The 21767-nt window shown below is 39.5% G+C and overlaps 3 protein-coding genes across 5 annotated transcripts; 2 read left to right on the forward strand and 1 right to left on the reverse strand.

Moving 5' to 3' along the window:
* Positions 1-783: 783 nt before the first annotated feature.
* LOC116601253 (coiled-coil domain-containing protein 43) lies at positions 784-10255 on the forward strand. 2 transcript variants are annotated; one of them, XM_032362043.2, is made up of 6 exons: positions 784-1000; positions 7590-7680; positions 8222-8375; positions 8883-8950; positions 9395-9588; positions 9800-10255. In XM_032362043.2, the coding sequence occupies exons 1-5, from the start codon at positions 812-814 to the stop codon at positions 9583-9585; spliced, it is 693 nt and encodes a 230-aa protein (XP_032217934.1). In that variant the 5' UTR covers positions 784-811; the 3' UTR covers positions 9586-9588; positions 9800-10255. The 2 variants fall into 2 exon arrangements, with proteins under 2 accessions (XP_032217934.1, XP_032217935.1); XM_032362044.2 differs by having other exon boundaries at positions 8222-8373; positions 8884-8950; positions 9395-9597.
* Positions 10256-11806: 1551 nt separating this feature from the next.
* LOC116601217 lies at positions 11807-15878 on the reverse strand. 2 transcript variants are annotated; one of them, XR_007314209.1, is made up of 2 exons: positions 15765-15858; positions 11807-11957 (listed from the first exon to the last, which is right to left on the reverse strand). XR_007314209.1 is itself a non-coding variant. In XM_048734575.1 (2 exons), exon 2 carries the CDS (start codon positions 15347-15349, stop codon positions 13916-13918), a length of 1434 nt encoding a protein of 477 aa, XP_048590532.1. In that variant the 5' UTR covers positions 15350-15635; positions 15765-15878; the 3' UTR covers positions 13896-13915. The 2 variants fall into 2 exon arrangements, 1 of the variants encoding a protein (XP_048590532.1); XM_048734575.1 differs by lacking the exon at positions 11807-11957 and adding an exon at positions 13896-15635 and having other exon boundaries at positions 15765-15878.
* Positions 15879-16091: 213 nt separating this feature from the next.
* LOC5517503 (stromal cell-derived factor 2) lies at positions 16092-21392 on the forward strand. The gene is made up of 6 exons (XM_001637505.3): positions 16092-16252; positions 16365-16471; positions 18889-18971; positions 19604-19825; positions 20189-20291; positions 20834-21392. The coding sequence occupies exons 1-6, from the start codon at positions 16132-16134 to the stop codon at positions 20867-20869; spliced, it is 672 nt and encodes a 223-aa protein (XP_001637555.1). The 5' UTR covers positions 16092-16131; the 3' UTR covers positions 20870-21392.
* The last annotated feature ends 375 nt before the right edge of the window (positions 21393-21767 follow it).

Consider the following 21767-nt stretch of genomic DNA (forward strand, 5'->3'; position numbering starts at 1 on the left):
TCCTCTTGTTACATATTCCTCTTCATCCCTACTTAAGCATAGGGCCTCCCTCAATGTAATAAGCGAGAAGAGGGAGGGGCATGATTATCGCCTGGGGCATGTGAGCACAGAGTCTGGACAAGAGAGAAGAGAAGAGAGGGTATTACCTGCATGCCTTGTGCCGATTTGTATCTTTTCTACTTTTAATAACCACATCCCCACCACTGCATGTTAAATATGCTCCTTTTATTTTGTCCTACATACTGTTGCATGTTAAGTAGCGGACCTAGGGGGAGGGTTTAGGGGAATTAAACCCCCCTTAGGGCTGCCAGAAAGCTATATGTAACAAAAATAATAATTACTTTTAGAGAAAAGCTTGGTCTGCCCCTGATGTTGTTGATAGTTATTAAAAGAAAGTCCACAGCTGTCAACTCTCCTGCATTAGGATATTGAACCTTTTCCAAGCCTAATTTTCTTGGAAATATCCATACATTTACTGTATTCTCTTGCATTAGCTAACTTGGTACTTCTGAGACATTCACTGTATTTTCTCAAGATTTCTCTAAAGCAAGGTTGACAGCTATGAAAGTCTAACTTATGCTCTCTTGGTGTGGATGCTGTGTTTCTGGCGGCTCTTTTTCATCAATCCTCTTTTTTTCTTTTCGTTGTTGCTCCCAAAAGATGGTTTTGTATTTCTCTGTTCGAAATAAAAATTAATCCCCGGTGCCCACAGGAAAAGTATTTTTATTTTTTTTTTCGATTTACTTTTACGGGTATCCTGTGCTTTTAATTAAAATTACCCACAAGCCATTGCGTTTATCGTCGATCCAAGATGGCTGCCGCAATGATGAACGGCAGCCAAGAAAAAGGTGATTTTGAGGGCTGGCTCTGCTCGAAACTTAGCGCTATCGGCCTGGACGAGGATGTATTCGGTAGCTATGTCACCGGAGTACTAGATGCTGATGATTCAACTGAAGATGACCGAAAAGACGCATTAATAGGCATCCTAGACGGGATGACGGTAAGCTGTCGGCAGTTGTCTTTTTAATTAGACAACAAAAGTAGGCTTACTGCGTTTTGTTCTATATTCCTTGCTAAGAGCGAAAAACAAGAACTTTTATTTATATACTCTAGCTATTATTAAGTGTCTTGATTGCGTAGTGATCGGAGACGAAGTATTTTCTGGCGAAATTAATTATATCGTTTGATATAGGGTCATTCCACAGTATTCCTCCTGTTGCAGAGACTACAATCGAGTGTATTTTTCCTTTAAATCTCAGAACAGTAATATACTACCAAAGTAAACTTTCTTTGGTAATGAAGAAGGTCAGAAGGCCCTTCCATATCACACCTGCTATTGTCTCTGGATTGCTTGATAAACAGACAGTAAACACAAATGTCACTGTTGCGGAGAATATGCAGAAAAAAACAGTTTTTTTAATCTTTCAAGTTTTAATAGAAAACTCTCTGAAACTAAGACAGTCCTTACATAACTGACTGTGTTTTAAAAAAGGATGTCCAACCACCTTTACTAACATGCACAAATGAGTTGTGAATTTGACTTCAAAGTTCCTCTCTATAAACATTTTGCATACATGGTACCGTTGCGGAGACTACGTTGCGGAGACTACAGTAATTTCCAAACAATTATAATATAGTTTCATAACAATAAGATCAAGATGAACATGCTCAAAAAGTGTTTAAACAATCTATCCTATACAGGATATGATACAATTAGACAATTATAGCAGCTCATGGGGCTAATGTCATCTAGAGGCCCAACATACTGTAGTTTCAATAAACGTAATAATGTAAAGTGCTACATGTGACATACTATTGTACTATAATCAGCCTAAATCAGTATGTATCCTACTGCAGTATATCTGACGTCTACAACTCAGATCAGAAGTACTCTATATCAACAATACTATCAAGTAACAAGCTCATGCTATGCCATGAGTCTACTGTATCTACTGCAATGTACTGTCAAGTATATCTTATGTTGATCCTTAAACACATATAGCGTTTATCAATCAAGTCCATTGGTTCTTTGAGACCATCTGTAGCAGGATCCTCTTAATTAGTTGGTAAATCAGCAAAGCAAAAATCTAAGCATTGAGGAGAACTTTATGATTCAGATGCATATGCCATCATTTGTGGTTGTTTCTTATGCTTCTGTAAATTTGAACACTGCTTCCAATTCATCAAATGAAGGGATCTGAAATGGACCATTTCCATTCGAAGTGCACAGGGCCATAGAACACACACGAGCTGTGGACCTTGTATATGTCATCCCGTTTTGGCCAAGCAAAACGTTTAGCTCCACAGGAATGCAGAAACTTAAAAGTAGTGAATTGATTGGCATCAGGAGGTGTAAGAGCTAAACCCAATTCGATAATTCCCAGTGAATTGTCCATAAAATCTCAGAATTCCCCGCCATCACCATCAATGATAGCAAAACTTGTACTGACGTTAAGATGGTATCTTGCTTCGTAGTTAGACACATAGTCTACAGCATAATAACTACCCTGCCTGATGCAAGACTCTAACGGAAGCAGAGATTGAGAGTGCAGCTCCACAATCATTTGCCTTCTGATGCAAGGGACATCTGGCTGGGTAACTAAATCTGAATCATACACTAAGCTCCTTGCATACATACAAACAAACACTCCACAATCATAGGAATTCCCTTGTTGAGGGATATCCTGTGGGGCGTTGCTGCAAAACTTCCACTGCTGTGGGTCTAGAGCATCATTGTTGGTAGTCAACAGAGACCACTTGTGTACCGCGCTAATAGCTGATGGTTTGGCTTTGTTCCCTGCCAAACTATCAAGAGATATTATTGTATGTTGCAGTGGGAGGGCTACTAAAAGGAACCAGTGTTCACTTTGCTGGGAATTACAGGATACCAAAGATGATTTCATGGTCCATAGGGTTTCCTTTGCAAGTAACAAATTGAGAACAAATTTCTCAAATATCTCCCAGGCAAATGATATCACTTTGCGGCAGTAAGTGGTGGTGGTAAGCAGTTCTAGATAATTATCAATAACAAAGTTGGCCAGAAAGTTGTCCTTTGTTCTTGTATGACCACCTCCAAGAGAATAAAGATCATTACTAGATATCAAACCACTGCCTCTGAAGCTCACTTGTCCTTTAACAATAGCACTAGCAAGTACTGCCATGTGGTTTGGCAGGCTGTATGATTGGTACGGGTTAAACTTGGAAGCAAGATGGGATGGTAACCCATGCTCAACTGTAATGGATGAACTAGTAGAGTTGCTAGTTGTGAAGGCTTGGTCGTACTCAGCTGTACATGTATGATCAGCATTTGCTGAACAAGTTGGCGGTATTACTATGAGAGTTTGCTCCCGGCATTGATCAGTTTGCATGAATTGTGAGTTCTTGGCAGTTACCATAGTAGTGTCATCTCTCTTTGCAACAAAATGGAGAGAGTGTGTGCCAGGAATGGCTTTACAGCTAGCCCACCTTTGCTCTAGCTGCTCTACAACATCCCATACTTCCTTCTTAGAAACAAAAAGGATGTTAATCGATTTGCTCAACTTCTTTGCAGCATCATAGAATTCTGCTGCATTTGTTACAACAGACTTATTCTGTAGTATAGAACGCCAGACAACTCGCTTTACCTTGGCACCTATCCCATCACAAGGACCTTTTCCATGGGCTGTTTCAAAAAAGCTCCAAGTGGCTTCAGATCCAAAGTCTCTTTGGTGATAGAGGAGGCATGACAAATTATACCTGTTCTTAAATTGGGAGCCTGCTCCATCACTCCAATAGTGGACCTTCTCGAAGTTGATTTTCTGCTTAATATCATCAATTATTGCAGCGTTGAAGGAATAAACACTTCCTTTGTCATGAGACAGGTCATCACTGATAATTGCATATGAGACATGTTGTAAGTCATTCTTCTCATCTTTGAAATACACAACTGCTGTAAAAACAGTCACTGTCTCGTTGGACCAATGGGCAGCCATGATTTCTTTCTGATGTTTTATAGAGAAGTTCTCTGCAAAATTTTCGTGCATTATAATCTCACTTTGCTTAAGGTTAGCTTTCAGATGGGATAGTTCTTGATACTGCTGCCTAATATTGTAAATGTGCCTACCAAATGGGTCCAACTGGGCAATAAGTTAATCTACTGCATTTCCAACAGTGGTCTCAATTAGTGATTTCCTGACTCTCTTATCGTTGCTTGTCTACCACTGATAATATGACACAGGCTGGTCTGCACCACACCCATCACAAATGGCATACACAGCACCCTCCACATCACAATCTAGACATTCCGTTTTTAAACACTTTGCATCACCAGGTGTACAAACTGTAGCATTCAACAGATCTTCTGCTGAATTTGGGATCTCCTATACAACTTTGTGAAGACCATTAAGTAGGAGTTTTTCATGGATTTTTTGCACATGCACTCCTCATGGTCACGCAAATTCATTGGGAAGACATGCTTTGGCCTGAGCGAAGCAAACTTGGACAGGTCAACCTTGACTTGAGACTCTTTCTTGAAAATCTCATAGGCTTCAGAGATATTTAAGAGAAGCAGTCGCTTTTGCATGTGCTCCCGATTTCCTTCTGATGTCTTCACAGACACAAACTCCTTTCGGCCAGGACACATTCTACTGATATCATCTCTAACACAGAACTTTCTAATCTCTTCTTCTTCATCTTCTGTCAATGCGTCAGAGAGCGTTTCTTTCTTGATGCTTCTTCTGTTTTTCTCTTTTTCATCTTTGCATCACAAACTTCAAGGACTGCTCTTCTCTTCCTGGGTGACATACTTTCTACCACTTTTGCTAGAACAAGTGGGATCTTAGCTGGACTTCTTGGCAAACTCTTTTTCACCCGGCTAACAGCTTTTCCATAGGATTGGGGGCTTTTGAACAAAGAGGGGCTTATATGTGCCTTTTTAGATTTAATTTTTGCTCTAAACCCTCTCATATATTGTGTCTTTTTGATTTGCTTAGCTTGTTTCTCTTTTGCTGTCATTTCTCTATACTGGTTTCGTTTCCGTTCCCTATCCTTTCTCTGGTATTCTGCAAGCTTTTCAAGGTATTTTGCAAGGTATCTCTGGTATTTTGCAAGCTCATCTCTAATCCGTCTCCTGAACTTTCTACTTCTTTCTGTACTATTTGTCGTACTTACAGGGAGAATAAATAAGGACTGCAATTAAAACAAAATGGCGTCCAATAGAACATTTTACCCACAATCCCCTAGAACACACCACTCTAGGCTTGGTTACACAGCTCCAGGACCTTCCAGTTCTTGAATATACTAATTACAAATAGGAAAAGAAAAGGTCTTTTGAGTGACAAAAAGTCATTCTCCATAGCATTTTATTTTTCCAATAGGTATTTCATAAAGTTTGTATTAGTCTGTAACAAAAATGTTGTCTCCGCAACTAAAATGTAGTCTCCACAACCAAAAAGAAATAGTTTTCATCTTAAACCTGAAAAGGCCAGTGAATTCTTATATATCTTTTTATATTAGTCTTTGGATAAATCAGGAGTTTTGAGAGTTTCCTTGAAATAGATTCACTTTTCCTATTTTTATCAAAACTTAATGCCCTCAAATTGTTGTGGAGACTACAACTCATGACCTTGGACGATGACTCTGTAACTTGTGCCATTTAAAGGGAGAAATTGTTCATATCCTAATTATAGGGTACCATAACATGTCTAATAGACTTATGTTACTTTTTTCCTTTTTATTTTGAGTCAGGTGAGAATTTTCTTTGTAGTCTCTGCAACAGCTTTTTGGTAATTTCCTGAAATTGATGTTAATTCATGCCACAATGTGAAGTTCCGTTCACGAAATCTCTTCAGAAAAATACACTTCAGTCCTTCCTCTAATTACTCATTGTGTAGAGAGAGCTTAAAATTAAAATCTTAAAAAGTCATATTCAGGTTCAAAATACTGTGGAATGACCTTATATTACGGAGTCTTTACCACATGGTTGTTACTGTCACATGGCTGATTCTGATAAAGATACAGTTTTGCAGTAGTTGTTTCCTGCGACTGTTCTGTTGACAGATAAAAATGATTACAACCAATACAAACAGCAACATAATGTGGGTTTTTCCTCCCAGTCATGTAGGGGATCGCGGTATGGGGAGGGGCATCAAAAATGTGTTAAAGCTATTTTTTTAGACAGTATCTAAAAAAATAGCTTTAACACATTTTTTGATTATTTGACTATATATGTTATATACTGTACTATACTATAGACGCTGTGTCAAGGCCCTTATCTCTTTCGATTAATACCATACTCTATTAATCTCCACTCTCTAATAACCTCCCCTTGTCTTTCAGACTATATTTTTCTTTTGTGGAATGTCCACCATACTCTACCCCTGTGTTTCTAAGGATTATAGCTGCCATATTTTTTTATGGAATTTCAATAATACTCTACCCGTGGGTTTCCAAAGCTGTCAATGATTAATCTCTCAAATTTCTTGTCTTTGTTGTGTTTATAATAATCGTTTATTCATACTTTTGTAGCATAAGCTAAATTACAGTATGTCGGCCGATGCACACTACACTTAACAATGTATAAATAAATACTGGAATAACTACTGGAAACGAATTGTGATAAAGTTATTATACCTTTCAGTTACACCAACTGATTTATCCAAACGGCTGCAACCCCCCCTTAGCGAATAACCATGGGCGACCTCAGTCCCAGATTCTATTATATATTTTATAGGCTCAGTGCATCTTGCTTTAGCCATGAATCGACGGCACAGTTCTGCTCTGCGGACTGTAAGTGAGTCCATTTTTGCTACTTTGAGCCCTGATTCATAGCTAAGGCAAGGGTAGATTATTCGAATAGCTTTTCGTTGTACTGTTTCGATAAGCTCTGCAAGGTACTCAGGAAGGGAGGCCCAGACAGGAGCAGCGTACTCAAGGACTGACCGAATTAACGAGCAATAGATAAGAACCATATCTGACTGCTGGACACCTGCCTTCCTGAGTACCCTGAGGGCATAGAGGCGCTTGCTAGCCTTCTTAACAATGTGGTCAACGTGAACATTCCATGACAGATCTGCTGATATATGTACACCTAATAGCTTGTAATGTTCAACTTTCTCAACAACTGCGCTCCCTAAGATTAATCTTTGGGGGACAGAAGGTTGGTACTTTAAGAAATTAATTTGAAGCTCTTTGCATTTCTTGGGGTTCAGACGCATTCCCCTTGATGACGCATATTCCTTGATATCATTAACAATAAATTGTATGTAACTGGGAGAGCATCTTGGAACAATTTCAAATACGGTGGTATCGTCAACATATTTAACTCTATTAGGCCACCTTGCAAGCATACGGTTGACTAAGATTGCAAACAAAAGCGGGGCCGATTTCGTGCCCTGGGGAATACCCCCATTGGAAACAACTACAGATGACAATGCATTGCCTACTCTTACACGTTGAGGCCTATTTGAGAGAAAACAGCAGATCCACCTTATAATTACATTATGAACGTTAAGCAGTTTCATTTCGTTCACTAATGCATTATGATCAACCAAATCAAAACCTTTAGAAAAGTCTGCAAAGAACACTCTTATAAAGCAATTACCTTTGTTTAGGAGTATCCCGTAGAGGAGCTTTCATCTGAGATCCTACAACACTGGCACACCTCAAGAGCAAGCTTACTAAAGAAAAGACAAGATGCCAAAGGTATCCCTTGATTATTTCTCCTTGATTTACTAACAACCATTGCCAGGAGGGAAAACGGAACAAATGAAGCGAAAGGTATGCTTTCTGATGGACAATAGAAATCTACCACCATGATTGTTTGCTGCTTGTTGTCTACTGTATGATGAACCAAGAATGCTGTACCCTTACCTAGAAAGTTACATGTTTTAGTCAAAAAATCACTGAGCTAATAAGGTGAACACCAAACTGTTTGTGCTGACAAATCTCTAGGTTTTGTTAAGGATATTCATAAAGGTATTTACAAACATTAGGGATTTTAAGATTTAGCACACGTTCAGTATTTGAGCATGTACTAAACATTTTTCCTCTAGCACATGGGTAAACATGGATAAATCTTAATTTCGCTAATTACTATGTTCCTTTATGCGGAGTTTTTCAATTTTTAATCCGGCACTCTCCTGCAAGTTAAAGGAGAAAAAAAAGAATTTTGTGCTTTTGACATAAAAGAAAATTTATCAAAGGAATGAGAATATTTTTTTATATGTTATTGCAATTCAAATAGAACTAGAAGTGGAAGAGAAAAAGAACAAGTTAGCCCAAATTATGGAGAAGCAAGCTGCCTCCAAGTCAGCATCCAAGCCAGTGGGAGCAGTGGATGCTCAACTGAAGCAACAATTACTGGCGAAATACAGCCACGAATCTGATGAAGATGAGGTATATCCTTTTACACAAAAATTATCAACCAATTAATAGGGGTTATTTGCCGGGTGGCAGGTCCCTATCATGAAATACTGTGACCGACGTCTTGGAAATACTGACCAAGGCCGAAGGCGCCAGCGAAAACATACTTTGAGCAAACATCGGGCGCAAAATATCAATTCTTGGACCTATGGCAGATATAGGAATATCCAGACCGCTCTGTTAGCCAATCAGAATGCAGGATTCGTTACCAAGACCGCTAAAAAATGTTTTTATTAGATGGCACAAGATGTGTCCCAGCTAATAGATGAAAAAATTCCAATGGTCCATTGCTAAGAAATTACAAACAGTACTGTAGCCAGAAAATTGCTTGCTACAGTAAAAAGCCTCAAATGAAATCATCTAATGACATTAAAAGATAGTATGTTAGTTTATCCAGCAGTATCTTTACTTTAATCATTTATTTGTTTAATAAGTGAAGCTTAATTTTCCTAAATGGAAAGTTTTTCTTTAACCTTTTTTAAGAACTCAAGTGATGAAGATGAGGCTGCCCCTGTATACGTCACACCAAGACTGACAGGCAATGAGTCTGGTATGCAACCTGCACGTACTTATATAGAGGTTTTCAATGGTTTGATAGTGTTGGCTTGTGCCAACATGCTGCTAAAATAAAGTGACACCCATACTATATGAAAGGTGTTGAAACTACATTTTTTAACTCATGGATGCTTGCAAAGCATTCACAAGCTATTGGAGGGACTTCTTTTAATATGCATGTTCTGCAATATTTTATTTTGACTGCGATCAACTACTTCAATGTGTCATTTTTTAAAAAGCTGTTTGACTCTTTTGGACTTCCTTGCATTTCAACAATAATTTATAAAAATATGATGAACATTTAAAAAATGTGAGCTGTGAATTGCAAACTTACTAACTTCCTTTACTTTGGCCTTAGCATAAAGCTTGTGACATCCCCTTTGAATTAGACGCATTTTCATGCCCAGGCATGTGTATACTTTTCTCTTACTTTTTGCAGATTTGTTCAAGAACACTAATGCCCAGTCTGTGACTGACAAAGAAAAAGAAAAACGAGATAAATTAAAGCAAGAAAATGATGCTAAGAAGCAGCAGATTAAAGATGCTAAAGAAAAACAGAAGCAGAAGGCAGAGGAGAGAAAGGAGAAAGAGAAAAAGCGAACACAGAAAGGAGAAAGAAGGATCAGATAGCAGGTTCTGAATGTTAGTATGTGTTCTGAATGTTAAAATGTGCTTATAACAGCTTGATATTTAATATATTAATATATTTTGAAAATATTTAGTAAAGATCTGGGTTTCTCTCAAAAGAAAATACAGTACATACATTTCTAAATAAATTTAGAGATATTGATATACCAGGTACACTCTACCTAACAATATTTTTATTTTTAATTAAAAATTGCAGGTTCACACCGACTTGATGGAATCAAATAATGCTGAATTTGACATGCATCCTGAAGCCGTTGTGGTAGAAGAATACATTAGTGCAAGTGAAGCTCATAATATTGCAGCATGTTGCTGACATTACTGAATTAACATATCACATCAGGCACTCACCCAGGATTGGCTGAGAAAAAAGAATAGCATTTGAAGATTCATTAATATATGACCTAATTTTTGGCTGCCAAGGGGGGTATGTGCACATCCTGTGCACCCCCCTATGTACGCGCATGCGCCTGCACATTCTTAACAAGATCATTGTGCTAGTACTTAAATGAGCAAAGAGCATGTTCATGTCAAGATCATGGTACTGAATTGAAATTAGAGCCTGTGTCTGACAAGATCATCATGCAGCTCAAGTGTTCAAAAAATTACTTGAAGCATACTGTAGATGATCTAATAAATGTCCCTATCTGAAAAACGCCTCCTATCTATTGAAGGATCCCCTAAGCTTGCAAGTTTGTATTGAGCATTCCTCTCTAACAACCTACCCCCTACTTCCCTCTCCCCACACCCCACAGCTTCAAAACAAACAACATAGGAATTCCTGTAATATAAATCAAAGTTAATTGCCTTTTTGCTTAAATGAGCCTGGCTTCTACTACTGCGTTAGACTTGCTCAATGTCAAGAAACGCTATACAAACTAAGCTATAATTTTATGTGATCCTGACTAAAACTTGAAACCTGATGCACCTGGGTTTGTTCTATTGAGTTATAGTTGAAAATAAACGCCCTATCTAATAAACCTCCTATCTACTGAACACCCCCTCTCCTTGGACCATCGAAGTATACCATTTACGGTATCATTGAGAATGTAACGCCCAGTTTGTATCTCAAAACAAAGCTTTATAAAGCATACTTTACGCTTGAGCTCAGGCGACATCAAGGAGAAACAACGAGCTCATTTTATCGCTAAGGGTTGAGAGATATATAAAGATTTATAAAACAGAGCATCGATTTTGTGTTTAAAGGAAAAGATGACATTTTTATTAGATAAATCTGGGTACAAAACGAACATTCAAATGTCATTTAAAGTAAGCCTCTCCCCCTTTTATGTGAAAAAGTTAAGGCTGACTCCCCTACCTTGGCAACATTTAAACTTAGTGCCCCCCTCCCCCCCTCCTGTTCTACACCCCCCCCCCCCCCTGATAACTATTGCACAGTCAATTAGCGAGGATCTTGGTGACGGCGAAAAATGAACGTCTTAGGCCAAGTAAAGATAAAAACATGTTTATCGTCCTGATAAGATTAAAATAGGGAGCATGCGCCCTTTTTATTTATTATTTTGTATTTATTTTTTCTCATTGGTTTATATCTAAAATTTGTACCATTTACAAAGGAAATTTCCGCGATGTTGCGAACGGGTGAAAAAAATCATAAGAAAAACCTTGAAACGGGAACGTCTGCCTTTGTTTCAGTTCCCAGGCACCGCTAACGCACGAAATGTGAACTGTTGAGGAACAAACAATCAAAAGCAGCAGAAATATCTAATGAGAAAAAAATACAATGATGCGGCCCCGAAAAAGGATGCGGGCGGGGACGATAAACATGTCTTTTTTTTTTACTTGGCTTTATAGCATCAGACCATTTTGTTAATAATTTTATGAAATTTAGGCACTTTATAAATATCACATAGAGGAAACCATGAAAAAAATGGTGTTTACAGGTTTGCATTGGTTAGATAAAACGTGGTTTAATACGTATCCTGGACTCAAATTGTTCATGCCGAGACTTGTTGTACAAGGAAGCCTGATTTGACACTTGGTCAAATTATAAAGAAGAGACAACACCCAAAGGCAACGTCAGCCTTTTTGTGTTTTCATTTTGTCTTATTTATATGGTATTGTGAAAATTGCCAATTTTTGTGTTTTCATGTTGTCTTGTTATCAGGTGTTGTGAAAATTCCAGATTACGCGAGACCCGAAGGGTCGCAGTGAAGGATGACTTGCACGAATAAATGGAGACGCGATATAACAATGCTTTGTCTTTATTTTCTTCGCTCAAATACAGCTTTTTAAATCAAATAACAAGAAAAAAACTAACGTGTGGGGCCCCTGTGTTCCGGGCCCCTTAACTCTTCACGGCCCACCCCATATCTCGTCTTTTTGATGAGCGGAACAACCTGTGAAAGAACAAAATAACAATGATTAAAGGGTTGGGAGGGTGGGAGCATTGTTATATTGCGCCTCCATTTATTCGTGCAATTCATCCTACACTGCGACCCTTCGGGTCTTGCGTAATCTGGAATTGCACTTCATAACTGTCAACTTCATATAACAATGCTTGTTCAAAGCCTAAACTTGGCTAAGCACAGTCCTGCCAAATGACGCATTGTGTACCGGCTTGTAATAAAACTTACGAAACATAGTATCGGTGGACCAGTCAGCCATTTTTATAATGTCAGTAACAGACAGGCCTGCTCTGGCTGCCGTAGATGAAGCAGCGCCTCTTGTAGAGTGAGCCTTAAATGTGTTTGAGTCGATACCAGCATCGGAAAGGATGCCTTTCAACCAGTGGGCTAGGGTTGCAGAGGTCACCGGTTTGTGAGGTCTAATGTTGGCTAAAAACAGTGTGTTGGGGAAAGCGGGGTCAACTGGTCTGAACTCAGTTGTTCGACGCTCATAGTCTCTTAGACATTCACAGGGGCATAGGAGCTTATCCTGTGGGAAACTGCAGTGAAAAGAGACCTTTAAACTGTTACCCACACGAACTGACTTAGTAAGTTCGGGGAGATTAAAGGAGACTTCTTCCGGATGATTTTTCCTGAATCGGAGATCATGTGCTACTAATTCTGATCCATGCTTTGCAGAGGTGAGAGCTAGCAGTAATACTAGCTTAGCAGACAGTTGTTTAAGGGACAATGATGCATTGTGTCCTAACGTTTTTACATACATGAGTGCCTGAGAGACGTCTCAGGAGGAGGTATATCTCGAAAGAGGTGGTTTCCTTTGAAATATACCTTTCATCACTTGGCACACTAAGGGGTGTTGGCCAACACATAAGCCATCCACCTTAGGAAATCCCTGAAATAGCTGATCCATAAACGTTAATGGTGCGATACTCTCTTCCATTGTCATATTGTGCAGCTAAAAAATTCACAATGTCTTGGATAGAGGCAGAAAGGGGATTAATTTGTTGTTTAACACACCGGCTATCCCATTTGCGCCAGGCATAGGATTTTGAGGTTTGGCTGCGCCAGGCGGACAAGAGCAGCTGTTGAGCCTAGCCTGAAACCCCGCTCGAAGCATATCGTTCCCTGAGACAAGCGAGCCTGCTAGTTGAAGGCGAGGAAGGGGATGTGGGTTCCCCTCCCTGTACAGTAGTTGTGGGTTGACTGGGAGTAGGCGAGGGAAGTCCATGCTGAGTTCTAATAGCATGGGATACCACGGCTGGGTTTCCCATACTGGTGTCAGCAAGCACAGACACTGGACTCTCTGTTTCAATACTTGTGCCAGGCACCGACCTACTAGATTGAATAGTGGGAATGTATAACTCCTCATCTGGGACCAGTCGAGAGTGAAGGCATCCGTTGCTTCCGCCTCTGGGCCTGGTCTCCAGCTCACAAACCTTGGGAGTTGGTTCGTGAGACGGGTTGCAAAGAGGTCGACCTGAAGCGGTCCCCATAACAAGTTGAGGAGTGAGAAGATTTCTGGGTTTAGTTTCCAATCGGAAGAGTCCCTGTCTACCCTGGACTCTGTGTTTGCGGCCACATTGTGAGCGCCTGGAATGTGTTGAGCACTTTGATTTGTCTTTCGAGACACCATTGCCATATGTCGTAAACAAGACTGGCCAGGACAGGGGAGTGTCCCCCCATCTTGTTTATGTATGCAATGGCTGTGGTATTGTCCATTAGCAGTTTTATTTGGACAGATGTCTTGTCCTTGCAGAAGGATTTTATTGCAACCCCCCCTGCTATCAATTCTAAGCAGTTGATGTGATGGAAACGTTCTTGGTTTGACCACAGACCCCCTGTTCGGACGCCATTGCAGGAGGCCCCCCATCCTAAGGTTGACGCATCGGTCTCTATGACAAGATCGTTTTGACGTTTTAACAGGGACTTTCCGTTCCAGGCAGGTTCCTTCACCATGTCAGCTCCTCTTGAGCTGCATGGTCTAGGGTCAACATGGTCTCGTAATCCAGACTTTTCTTTAGAGCGAAGTGTTTCGCTTTCTGCAAGAACTGGTAGTGCAGGGGGGCTGGGAAAACTGCCTGAATGGATGCCGACAATTTTCCCAGAAACAAACAAGACAAATCCCGAACTGACACCCTTGGATTTTCTAGCATATTTTGGCATTCCCGTTTTATGCCTCGGATCTTGTCCCTTGGGAGGGACATGGACATTGTTTTCGAGTTTACCAAGAAACCTAGAAACTCTAGCTCCCATGTAGGACTTAAAATGGATTTTTCTCTGTTGATAACAAAACCTAGATTGCTTAGCAGTGAGGCGGCGGTATTCGAGTGTTCTAGAGCCAGTTCTTTGGACGCAGACATAATTAGGATGTCGTCCAAGTAAATGATTAGTCGGATATCCCTTTTCCTCAAGTGTGCTACTACTGGTTTGAGGATTTTGGTAAAGACCCGAGGAGCTTTTGCTAAGCCAAATGGGAGGGAAAGAAACTGCCAGAGCTGGTTTTTCCACCTGAAGCGCAGATACTTTTGGTCCTGTTTCGAAATTGGAATTGTCAAATAGGCATCTTTTAGGTCTATTTTGGTCAAAAGATCTCCCCTTCGCAGGAGATCTTTTAACATTGTCACCCCTTGCATCTTGAAATGTTGGTATTCTTGGAAATGATTGAGACCCTTGAGGTTTATCACAGGTCTGAAACCCCTTCCTTTTTTGGGTACAGTGAATAAGGGGCTTACAAACTGGTTTTCGAAAGGGTAACTGTGGCTGAGAACCCTGATAATTGCTCCTTTTTTGTCCAGGGCAATAACCTCTGAATCTATTATCTCCATTTGCTGGGGTCTGAGATGCATGACTGGTACCATAAGCTGGTAGGCTCCTGTACAAACTCTAATTTGTGGCCCGAGATAGATTCTAGGACCCATGGGTCGTTTGTTACGTCTAGCGAATTTGAATAAAAGTGAGCTGTTCGCCCCCCTATGACTAGATTTTCCTGGGGAGGTGCGATAAACATATCTTGACTGTTTATTGTTGGGGTGTTGACTGGGTTGAGCTGGGCATAAATCCTCTGCCCCTTCCCCTGATTGGTCTGGTTGATCTGAACTGACCCCGAACTCTGGTGCTGTACTGGCCGTATGCTGTGCCTCCCTGCTGCCATGTTCCTGACGAGGAGGCACCTCTCCGAAAAAAGGGCCTTCCTCTAGGGAAAAATGAAGCTGAGGAAATGGCCTTTGCTGTTTCTGCACGCTGCTTGAGGCGTTGCTCAAACTCTTGGCCAAATAGCTCTTTGCCATTATTTTTCCATGTTTCATTGGATAGAGAAGTATACTTTGGCCCAATCTTGGACAACACCTGTGTCCTACACTTGGCAGACAAGTGGTTGTTGACATTACCCAGTAACTGCAGGGACTTTGTGAGGAGGCTTAGGACTTCAGACAAATTAGCTTCCTGAGGATTGTCCTTTGCTTGGCAGATATGTTCATAGGCTGCTGAGATTGGCCCTGACACATCCAGCAGTAAATCTTGAGTTTTACGCAGGGTCTTATCCTCCTGCTTGCATTTCGGCACGAGATCTGGGAGGAATCTGTCGAGCTGTGGTGTGTACACACAGTGTACATACTTTGCGCGTGTGGGTTAAACTGAAGGGAGCCTTTGCGGTCGCCGCTTCCTTTGGACCTGTCAAGTTGTCAACTCACGGATGAAAGAAGACCTTACACAATCGTGACAGGCTAGCATCAGACTGTCAATCATACTTTTAACTTTTGAAAGTTGGAAGTGCCAAGGCGGCTTCCGATTGAATATTACCTGTTTGTAGTGGAGGGTTTTCGTCTCTTCCGTCCAAATCTAGAGCCATCTTGTTCGACACACGAGGAGCGAAGCAAAAAGACGAGATATGAGGTGGACCGTGAAGAGTTAAGCGGCCCGGAACACAGGGGCCCCACACGTTAGTTTTTTTTTTTTTTTTTGTTATTTGATTTAAAAAGCTGTATTTGAGCAAAGAAAATAAAGGGGGGGGGGGGGGGATAAAGACAAAGCATTGTTATATGAAGTTGACAGTTATGAAGTGCCAATTTGCTCATGTATTTCTGTACATTTACTTCCGGCATGCGATCGAGGCACAGTGCCTCTAGTGACGCGCCGCGAGCTCGTTGGTTCCTTTCTATTGCACAAGATGGCGTCCACGCTAATAAGAATTCTAAGACCTCTAAAACTCTCGAATTTAACTGTAAATTTGTCTTTATTATTACTTTTTATTGTATTATTATCAGGAGAGACGTTATGTGATTCAAAAGGTGAGATTTTACTATATTTTCATGTCGAATAGTGAAGTTTATTCGTTCATGTAAATTTATTCTCCATACCGAGTCTCGCTTATTCATTCATTCCTTTCTTGTCTTTTTGCAGATTTTAAATATGTTACTTGTGGAAGTGTTGTAAAACTATTGAACACGAAACACAATGTAAGGTTGCATTCTCACGAAGTTAAATATGGATCCGGGAGCGGACAACAGGTTTGTTTTTACTAATCTTGACCGGTCTGGCAAAATAATGCTCGGTTTGCGCAAACTACCACTGGTGGTTTGTAAACTATAAAAAACAAACCGAACTTTATCCAACTATATTTAAGGCCTACGTTAGGTTATAATCTAGTTTTCCTAAAGGGCTATTTATCTGCTATAATAAATTTTGCCAATTTCCTTTAAAAGAAATCGTCGTCTTCTCGCTGTGTTCTGCTAGAAGTTTCAGTAACAGTTTTGCAAGCGCTTATTGGAAACAATTTTCACCATCTCCACACCATAACATTTCTTTACAATCATCAACTAGCTGTATTAAATACCCAATCTTGCAATCATTTGTATGTTTTCCATAGAGATTTTTTAGTTAGCTGAGGTATTTATTTCCGCCGGTATTTTCAATTTTTTCACGTTGATGCAAATTATGGCCGTGGAGCTTTCCTATTTGTCAATGCCCTATTGCATAGTCACGAAGATAAATTATTCGAAGTGATAGTGAGATTTGTTTCCATTAACATGGGAAGTCCTATTCATAGCTTTAAAAGGTGGCCCAAAAAGAAAAAAAAAATTTGTAAACTGCTTTATAAGGTTTCTATATGCACCGCTTTGGTGATTAGATAAGCGCCCCCATCAATAAAACACCCTACATACACTGGCAGAGTAGCAGAGCCGAAGTTTAAATTAAGTGTCCCACTTAGAATTAGTACCCCTTTGTGATTTGAAAAGAGTGTCATGCCTTCTCTAGCTTTCAGAAACAGATAGCCCTGATCGATACCTGAGTAGGGGGAAAATCTTCAAAATTTTCTCTGTTTTACTGCCCATTCGAAAGCTAAGTCCAAGTTCCTGCTACAAGCAATGTTATTTTTCTTTCTAGCTAGCGTTTTATTTACAAGGATAATCATTTTCTGATTAAAAAATCAGTTAGATGAAAGTGAGGATGTCCAGCTATCGCAATTGGAAGTCAATTCAGGCACAAATTTGGATCAAAGCGAGTACTCTGTATCGTTATTAAGAGGGTATTCAAATATTCAATGCTGACAAGAATAATATCATATTTGTTGCATAGGTAAACGCAACATGACGTATATCATTCTCTCAGTTCAAGTATAATACATTTCTGCCGATGGAATGTAATGATAGAGGTAGAAATGTTTATTTTGACAGCATGTGAATAACACGTGGGAATGTAAAGAGTGCAGTATGGGTATGAGTATATAAGGGGAGACATAGCGTGCTAGTCTCACTCTAGCCAGCTCCTCTGTTTAAGCCATATTGACTTTTGTTAGTTTTTTTTTTTTTTTTTTTTTTTTTTTAGAGCGCGCAATGCTGAGCATTGGTTCGGGGAACACAGTCCAGAGTTTTTTCCCACAGGGTTTTTATCTCTGGTTTACGTGTCCAGCTCAGTATTAACTTCTTGTAAATATAAATTAGGTGATTATAGTATTTCACCTTCTCAGATAGTAATTGTATTTGAAATTCCGCAGTGTTTACTGCTTGTCAGATTGTTTTGCATTGTAATGTCATTCAGCAGTGATTACTGCTAGCTGGGCGCTGGCTACATATCCAAAATAAACAGGAGTTCTCCTGAACTGTGTTTGTTGTAAAGTGTTATGAAATGGAGGCAAAATTAGCTTTTTCTCTCTCTCTGTTTTCTCCTCTTTATCTCGGATGTTTTTGCTACTGGTGGTCTCTGCTTATTCCTAGTCACAGCCACCACCTTGGAAGAATGACCGGCAAAGTTAGACATGTTTTGTTAGTAGAGGGAAGTGTAATTTATTTCTTCAGCCACGCAAAGCTCCAAAGCGTAACTCCAGAATTTACAACGAAATAAACATTGAATACAAACCACACATAGCCTTAGAGTCATCGATACGATCTCCAGGGATTCCAAGCGTTGAAAACATATAGACCCTTATTTCATCAAGAAATAAGAGATTTCTCATGGACGTTTGAGTCATAACAAACAGTACGATTAACTAGCGCAATTCTCTTGCAATCTTCGTTACCCGATACTTTCGTAGAATGGATGTCGCTTATTTGGCTATCTTGAAAAATAGTACACTGGCTTCCCGTGTTGATAAAATCTTAAAATAATAGAATCATGTCATGAGGCAAGTAATATTATAATTTAACCCACATTCCCTGTGAGATAATAAGTAAAACATACAGAAAATATATATTTCATATGTCTATGTAATCTTAGCTATACTCTTAGCTGTGATTCATGAGTTGTAGGAGGCTGCCTGAGACACCTTTCCATGCCTTCAACATGACCACGTCTGAATCTGCGCTCTCATAATCCAGCATCTAGCTGCAATGAGAGTGATTAGCTTCTCCAATTTATTTTAATTTTTTTATTTCTTTATAAATGTGATGATGTTTTTTTTTTTTTTTATTGTTGTTGTTTCCCACAGTCGGTTACAGGAGTTTTGAGTGTAGATGATGGGAATAGTTATTGGGTTATCAAGGGTGAGAATGACAAGCCTTGTAAGCGGGGGTAAGTATTACAAGATAATGGATATAGTTATATTGTTACCTAGAAACGTACAATACACTTACAGTAATTGTTTGAATAAGCGCCTTCCTCTTATTAGCTGCTCCCCCAAATACCTTGCTGTAAGTGCCTTGTCTCAACTTTTTGCACACACTTTAACAAAGGGGACTGTACATTAGAAGGCAAGTTCTGAAAACTGACCTAGTACCTCCCACCTACAGCATGTTATCATATCGAAAGCTTGGTTTATTATGGTTAATGGAATTTTTGTATTCCTTGTACAATTTAGAAAATATCTATAGTGATACAACAGATTTTGAAATAAGCACATCCCTTATGTAATTGCCTCGTCTGAATAAGCACCCAACACCTTCAAACACAATTATGGCATTGTAGATACGCCATACGATTCATGTGTGACTACTACGGTATATAATATGGCTCTTTTACTGAAGCATGAATGATTGATGTTTTATAGAAGGCTTTTTGGCTAAAGCAAGACGATGCTGTAGTAAAGCTATTTGCTTGAAGCATCACTGATTTGTGTTATATAGTGGAGGCTCTTTGGTTGCAGCAAGACTTATTCATGTTATAGAAGGCTGTCAGACTATACCATGACCTATTTATGTGTATAGGGAGCCTATCAAATGTGATGAGACCATAAGACTACAGCATCTAGCGACCAAGCGAAACCTGCACAGTCACCATTTCCAGTCACCAATCTCACACAACCAAGAAGTTAGCGCATTTGGGGAGGGTGGAAATGGTGACAACTTAGATGACTGGGTTGTTGTTTGCTCTAAGAAGAACTGGGAGCGCAAAGACACTGTTCGCTTCAGGCACAAAATTACAGAAATGTAAGTGGGATGTAACTTCACTGTGTGGTTCAAACCTCATGCAACATTTCCATTAAATTTTCCCCAAGTTTTCTGTTTGCTTCAAATCCCAAATCCCTATAATACCAAAACTTAATAAGTTTGTCTCGAACTCAAAATTCCTATAAAAACAACAAGATTAGTCTGACACAGGTAAATTGTTTGCTTCAAACCCCAAAACGCATGGGTTTTGTCATCTGTGCTGTTTTCTAGGGGTATTGTGAGTTCTAGGACACTACCTCTGTTGAAATATCGGTTGTTTTCCTTCTTTAAATTCCTTTATGCTACTCGGAAATGGATAGGGATACTTTAAAATCAACCTATTGAGACTTCTCGTTGTGGTAGGTACCTGCATATAACTGGGGATCAGTTTGGCCGTCCGATCCATGGCCAGCGGGAAGTGAGTGGGTTTAATTACCCTGATGTCAGCAATGAATGGAAAACCATGGTGAGTCCGGTATTTTTATTGCAACTTTGGCCATCATTACAAAGTTTAAAGAATGTTTGCCAATTAAATGTTGGAATCAGAATTTGATCGATACTAGAAAGGCTTTTCTATGCTCTGATGTACACACTATAATTACTTAGCCTCACTGGTTGGCTATTGAAGTCATGTCAATCAGATGGAATGTCTTTCACCACATCCGTAGCTAGGATTTTGAGCGGGTTGGGGGGGGTCCTTACCCATTAAGAGGACCATTTTCTCTTAGTAGCTCAACCTAGCAGTGGTACTCAATTTTCCTTCATTAGAGTGGACCTTCAAGCGGGTTATTCCAAACCCCCCTCCCCTCCCCCCCTGGCTACCGGCCTGCACCCTAAGCAGTTACTGTACAGTATTATTGGTTTACTTTACTTATAAATTGTCAAGGTGGCCATATTAGCATGTTTGCACAGTAATTTAGCCACAGTCTTATGCCACAATTTCACAGCTCATAAATTAATGTTTTTAAAGTATACTACTATGTTTGACAAAATGTACCTTTTTTGCAGGAGGGAATCTACATAAAACCTGATTCAGATGAGTAGGCCATAGAATGACTTCAAAGATGTTACCCCCTTTTATCAGCTCCTTCCTAATGAATACCTCATAACTGCTAGTGAAATATTCGCCATGCAAGGTTTTATAGCACAAATACCTTTACATATCACTAGAGGAATTTCACATAGAAATTTGGGTTAGAACACACAAACAACAATTTGGTTGGGGATTCACAGTGTTCTCCTGGAAGATTTAAAACTCAGTAGATGTCAACTTAGAAGACAATAAAATTAATCCTTAAACATCTTGGACCCATCAGTTTTACAATTCACCGAATAGTGAATGTACTCCGTAGCCATTAATGAAGCAATTTAAAGGTTAGAATAAAACAAAGTCATGTATCCAAGGATTGACTGGAAACAGCACTGTATAACTATGGATTTTTCAATTTCAATTTGTTGACATTCACAAGTTTTTTCTGCAATTGTTTATTGTTTACACCTTTGCTTACTTTAGATTTGTAATTTATATATATTTAAACAGGACTGACATAATAAATTGTTTTAGTGATTTGCTGTTTACTTGAGTCCTGAGTGCTAAAAATCTATTGCATATTGACATTGGCGAATTCATCATTTCACCATTTCTTCTTGGTGAATAAACTTTAATTAATAATAGGCTTCCATGGATGACGTCATGACATTGCTCGTCGGACAGTCGGCCATGTTGGGAATTTAAACAGATTTCGCACGTTTTTGGACCGCGGTGATCCTGTTTCATAATCTTCCATTTCCTAATTCGCCTCGTACTTCATATATAATACGAAATGAAACAAAAACTCTATTTCCCAAATAAAATCAGCTAAGATCCCTGGAAAGGAACTGGGCGATTTAGAAACCAGGATCACCGTGGTTGTATTTGGTTTGTGAAAAATGTAATCTGGAA

Source organism: Nematostella vectensis, chromosome 11 (genome assembly GCF_932526225.1).
Source record: "Nematostella vectensis chromosome 11, jaNemVect1.1, whole genome shotgun sequence".
NCBI lineage: Eukaryota > Metazoa > Cnidaria > Anthozoa > Actiniaria > Edwardsiidae > Nematostella > Nematostella vectensis.

What these genes read in the sequence shown, in the direction of transcription:
- LOC5517503 (XM_001637505.3), top strand. Translation starts at nt 16,132, where the DNA reads ATGGCGTCCACGCTAATAAGAATTCTAAGACCTCTAAAACTCTCGAAT. An exon ending in GACGTTATGTGATTCAAAAG is followed by an intron (nt 16,253 to 16,364) that starts GTGAGATTTTAC and finishes GTCTTTTTGCAG; the next exon opens with ATTTTAAATATGTTACTTGT. An exon ending in GCAATGAATGGAAAACCATG is followed by an intron (nt 20,292 to 20,833) that starts GTGAGTCCGGTA and finishes CCTTTTTTGCAG; the next exon opens with GAGGGAATCTACATAAAACC.
- LOC116601217 (XM_048734575.1), bottom strand. Translation starts at nt 15,349, where the DNA reads ATGTCAACAACCACTTGTCTGCCAAGTGTAGGACACAGGTGTTGTCCA.
- LOC116601253 (XM_032362043.2), top strand. Translation starts at nt 812, where the DNA reads ATGGCTGCCGCAATGATGAACGGCAGCCAAGAAAAAGGTGATTTTGAG. An exon ending in GAAAAGACAAGATGCCAAAG is followed by an intron (nt 7,681 to 8,221) that starts GTATCCCTTGAT and finishes CAATTCAAATAG; the next exon opens with AACTAGAAGTGGAAGAGAAA. An exon ending in ACTGACAGGCAATGAGTCTG is followed by an intron (nt 8,951 to 9,394) that starts GTATGCAACCTG and finishes TACTTTTTGCAG; the next exon opens with ATTTGTTCAAGAACACTAAT.